Source organism: Camelina sativa, chromosome 3, assembly GCF_000633955.1.
Source record: "Camelina sativa cultivar DH55 chromosome 3, Cs, whole genome shotgun sequence".
NCBI lineage: Eukaryota > Viridiplantae > Streptophyta > Magnoliopsida > Brassicales > Brassicaceae > Camelina > Camelina sativa.
In genome coordinates, this window is record NC_025687.1 from 27,639,829 (window position 1) to 27,644,561 (window position 4,733).

A 4,733-nucleotide genomic window follows, 5' to 3' on the forward strand; every position below is an offset into this window, starting at 1 on the left:
AAATTTTTTCCCCCCCCCCCCCCCCAAAAATACCCCTATAGTTTTAGTCAAAAAAAAACCACAAACATTAATATCATTTTTCAGGGTTTATAATTAAAAGTTTTGATTTTTGTTTAGTATTTTGGATTTACGATTTAAGGTTTAGTTTTAGTATTTAGAGTTTAATTTTGGAAGTTTAAGTTTAGTTTAAGTATTGTGGTATTTTCGAAAGAAAAAAAATATAGTGGTATTTTCATAAAGATAATAGTATACTTTAAACTTCATATAATAAGTTTTTTTTTTTTTTTTTTAACACTGTCTTCATATAATAAGATTTATAAAAATTACTACTAACACGTTTGTGATGAGATCTAAAAAATCATAAGCTAATTAAAAGTTTATTTTAAAATTCGATTTTTTAATTATTATTTTTAAAGGATTGATAATAATCAATATAAAGCCCAATCTAACAAGGCTTTTAAAAGCCCAAAACGTAACCTCAATTTGTTTTCCGAAATAGACGAGAAAAAAACAGAGTAACGTCTTCGTCTTCGTCTTCGTCTTCTACTCTTCTTCATCAGCTACGGCCGTAAAAACCATCAATGGCGACGGAGTCGCCGAGCTCTGTTCGAAAAGGTGAATCTTTTGATTAATCCATGAATTCGAAAAATTGGATCGATGAAATCCATGAATCCAATTACGTAAATCAGGAAATTGGAATTAGTTTGATGTATTCTCTAGGGTTTATCTTTCTGTTACAGTTGTTGTTCATCTAAGAGCTACTGGAGGTGCTCCTATACTCAAACAATCTAAGTTCAAGGTAGACTCTTATATCACTCTTCCTCTCAAACTAGGGTTTTGTTCTTCCATAATGGGGTCATCTCATGTTGATAAAGTTGTATACTATATTTGGTTTTAACTTGATGAATTAGAGTGTTGATGTGAGGTTTTGAGTCTTGTTGTTTGGTAATATTGGGCTTACTAGTTCACAATTTATGCAAAATCTCTCTGGCTCATATCGTACTTTATGATCTTATATGTGTTTTGAATGTTGTGCGATTGCGTGTGATAGATTCCAGGGACTGATAAATTTGCTAAAGTGATTGACTTTCTAAGAAGACAACTCCATTCTGACTCATTGGTATGTATATACACACTCAGCTTCTTCTCTATATGTGTATTTGAATCTTTTATAATCGGTCTGACATTGCTCTCTTGTTTGGTAAAAGTTTGTCTATGTGAATAGTGCGTTCTCGCCGAATCCTGATGAATCAGTTATTGATCTTTATAATGTAAGTCTTTTTCTAGTCTCTGTGTGTTGTGGATCTAAGAATCTATGTTTCTATTTGCTTACATGGTTCTGGTTTGGTATTTGCAGAACTTTGGAATTGACGGCAAACTGGTGGTAAACTATGCTTGTTCCATGGCATGAGGATAAAAAGCCGAATACTACAGAATTCTCAAGCTCTGTAAGCAATCACATTCTTTTTTACTGTTACTTTCAAACTTTGATAACTTGTCTTCTATTGAACTTCAACTTAGCATTCTGGTTTCTTCAATTCGATAAGTTTTTTTTTAACCATCTTTACGTAACTGAAGATGATGAGTGAATCGTATATGAGCATCACCGTAAAACTTGAGCTTTGTTCTTTCAGGGTCACACACTAGATAAGATGCTTGCTTTGTTGGAAAAGAAGAAGACTTTTCAGATGAAAGTTGCTTTATGTACATAATCTATATAGCACTGGAATTGATATTTTTTTACCCTAAATACATGTACCTAAAAGACCATATCAAACTTCAAAAGCATTAGATTGTACTCTCGCCTGTATGTTTTCATAGTTCAGTTCTCAGAGATTCCAAAAAAGGAGCGTTTAAACACTTGTCACCTCTGCATTTGCTATGCTAATGCTTTTATTATGTATTAAAAATTACATAATAGTTCTTAGTAAATAATATAAGTAACTTCTTCCATACAGATGTTGCATAATGTGACAAATGAACAGTTTTGGTTTTTCTAATCAAAACAGTAATATGTTATTAGAGTTATAACTAACTTGCAAAATCTAAACAGTTATCTTACCGGAAAATTAACTAACTTTGTTAATCTTCACCAAAATTAGCCTTAATCCGTTATTCCCTCTCTGAATTTTCCCGGGGAAAAATTTACCATCTCTCTCTCAAAGTAGTATTCTTTTGGGTCAATTTTACCATCGTGACATCCATGTTCTTCTTCTGAATATTACGGAAATCTGGATTCAAAACGGAGAACTTGTAATTTTCCGACAAAACAGAGAGAAAGTTATGTTTTTTCCCTACAGATGACGCACATTTTGATTCCGGTGACGAAGACAACCAAGGAAGAAGACCGTTTTTGATTCAATCACATCTACAAAAATGGGTTTTCTGCGTTGTCTCTTCAGATCTCGGAGCTTCATTATTTTGATCCTCGCTCTGTTTTTCACCATTCATAGCTTCCTCCTCGTCGAATCACAAGAACCACCTCTGACTCCACAATCTCCTCCGCCGCCTCCCCCGCCACCACCTCCACCTCCTCCTCCACCGCCACCGCCACCTGTCAATGGGACCGTTGAACAAGGCATTTCTCCATCGCCTCCTCCTCCAGTCAGAGAGACAATCGAGCCTGTGTCTTCTCCACCGCCACCTGGACCACCACCGAGGTCGCAATCCCCTCCCCCAAAGAATAATCATTCACGGCGGTTTCCGCCTCCCCCTCGGCCTCCGGAGAAACCAAAGAGAGGTGGATTAAACAAAGGGAAGACTGTGGGACTAGTCTTTGTTGGGTTAGTTGCAATGTTGCAGGTCTTTGTTGTTGTCTTCTTGGTATTCAAGAGAAACCAGCTTCTCAACTTGAAAGACACTAATTGAGAAGATTCTAACCATTTCTGGATTGACGTTAACTACTCTTTCGTTCGTTTGAGGTCATCTATTAGAGTGATGATTAGAAAGGAGAATGTATTAGGAGGAAACAAAAAAGTGCAATTGTTTTAACTCTCTCATGTAAAATTGTTTCTGAAATCTCATGTGTTTGTTCTTTCTAAGATTAATCTGATTCACCAAATGGTTTGGTTCACTAATTATCTTGGTGCAATCTTTGGATGCGGTGTTCCAAGGTGCAGCTTTTATAAAATAGTGATATGCTGATAGTGAGATCAAACAACTCTAGACATATGGAGGCAGCACAAATCCTAATAGTCAAAGCTTCTTCCTTTATTCCATTCTTTTCTCTGTTTCTTGATGAGGTTCAATAAGAAAGAAAAGAAGAAGAGACTTTGAAGAAGGAAGATGAGAACCAGACATAACCTTGGCTATGATTCCTGTCTGGGTTAAAGGTTCTAATGTGAATATCATACAAGCGTGAAACAACATAGATCACAAGAAAGATTTAAGTATCTCATTTCCGTTGTATAAAAAACTATACACTTATGTACAAAGCAAACAAAACTTTGATTCTAATAGGACTTAGCAGTATCTTCTTCTCTCTTCAAAACAGATAATTCTCTTCATCAAATAGATATGTTTAACTTGTTGTGGAAACAGACTTGAAGCTGTTTCCCTTTCAGAAAGAATATGCAAAGAGTAACAAGAGACTCTAGCGACCCGAGAAAACAAGCACAAGCACGGTAATCACAAGTGCAACAGAGAATATTAAAGCCTGCATACAATTTTCAATAGATAAGTTGGTAGATCCTCATTTACAGCTGAGTTGCGTTTATGTCAGTTTAAAGAAATCTAGAGGAGAATGCAACTGGATCAGCTAACTTACAGCTATAGCAGAGGCAGCAAGACCAGATCTTTCCCGTGGATCTCTACGGTAATAGTTGATAAAATATAGAAATGTTGCAACGTACCACGCAAATGGGCAGACAAATCCAAGAAGAAAGCTTAACATATAAACAGGTAAAAAAGAATCTGGCTTCAGCAAGACAATATTATCCAAAAGCCAGAATAATAAGAAGAAGAGTGAGAGAGAGGTGTTTGTTAACTCACGAGAACCATCCGATTCCACAACCGAAGCAAGGGAGGGGCTTATAGAAGAGTCCTAACTCAGAGTCCTCACCATCACGGATTAGAATATACTTTCCTTTCTTTTGTTCCTCAAAATCTGCTTAACATATTTTCCAACATTCACAAGAGGAACCTAACAACAGTAAGAGTCACAAGAATCATAAAACTAAAACACAAGAAGAGACAAAAGTTTGAGAATTTTACTGGCATTCATGGCGAAAGAAGTGCAACGGTATAATTTTGTAAGGCCGACCTAAATTTCCTCTCACCAAGTAACCTGAAACATCAATCACCCAAACTGGTCTCAGATACGGATGTAAGGCAGAAACATTTTGATGTAAGAAAGACAAAGCTGAGATTTTTTTTTGTTTTATATACAGATTTCAAAAGCAATCCAATGTAAAGCAGAGGAATTTCAAATTGAAAATATTGAGGATCATTACTGAGTAACAACAAGAAGGAAATATATCCAGGAGAAATCTCCGAAAAATCTGCATTACCTGATATGATCCAAAATTGCGATGATCTAATGCATAAGAGAAGCAAATCAAACATAAACCCTAGGAAGTCTGGGGAGTTTCGAGAATGAAAGCAATCAAAGGAACAAACAAAACCCTATTGATCCTCAGAGGAAAAAAGGACGAATTTTTCTTAGTAAAAAGTAAACGAGGGAAAGAGAAAAATCACAAGGCAATGCAAAAAAAAAAAAAAAAAAAAAAAAAAAG

General features: G+C 35.6%; 3 protein-coding genes across 6 annotated transcripts; 2 read left to right on the forward strand and 1 right to left on the reverse strand.

The window, feature by feature from the left end:
* On the forward strand, positions 505 to 1,867 carry LOC104778360 (ubiquitin-like protein ATG12A). The gene is made up of 6 exons (XM_010502790.1): positions 505 to 615; positions 741 to 799; positions 1,052 to 1,120; positions 1,209 to 1,271; positions 1,358 to 1,448; positions 1,635 to 1,867. Exons 1-5 carry the CDS (start codon positions 582 to 584, stop codon positions 1,409 to 1,411), a joined length of 279 nt encoding a protein of 92 aa, XP_010501092.1. The 5' UTR covers positions 505 to 581; the 3' UTR covers positions 1,412 to 1,448; positions 1,635 to 1,867.
* On the forward strand, positions 2,082 to 3,031 carry LOC104778361 (leucine-rich repeat extensin-like protein 3). Its single transcript, XM_010502791.2, has one exon. The coding sequence runs from the start codon at positions 2,377 to 2,379 to the stop codon at positions 2,866 to 2,868; it is 492 nt and encodes a 163-aa protein (XP_010501093.1). The 5' UTR covers positions 2,082 to 2,376; the 3' UTR covers positions 2,869 to 3,031.
* LOC104778362 (60S ribosomal protein L18a-like protein) lies at positions 3,282 to 4,708 on the reverse strand. Of its 4 annotated transcripts, none has more exons than XM_010502794.2 (5): positions 4,509 to 4,708; positions 4,213 to 4,285; positions 3,991 to 4,105; positions 3,767 to 3,884; positions 3,282 to 3,655 (listed from the first exon to the last, which is right to left on the reverse strand). In XM_010502794.2, exons 2-5 carry the CDS (start codon positions 4,220 to 4,222, stop codon positions 3,593 to 3,595), a joined length of 306 nt encoding a protein of 101 aa, XP_010501096.1. In that variant the 5' UTR covers positions 4,223 to 4,285; positions 4,509 to 4,708; the 3' UTR covers positions 3,282 to 3,592. The 4 variants fall into 4 exon arrangements, with proteins under 4 accessions (XP_010501096.1, XP_010501094.1, XP_019097595.1 ...); XM_010502792.2 differs by having other exon boundaries at positions 3,991 to 4,108; XM_019242050.1 differs by lacking the exon at positions 4,509 to 4,708 and having other exon boundaries at positions 3,991 to 4,108; positions 4,213 to 4,431.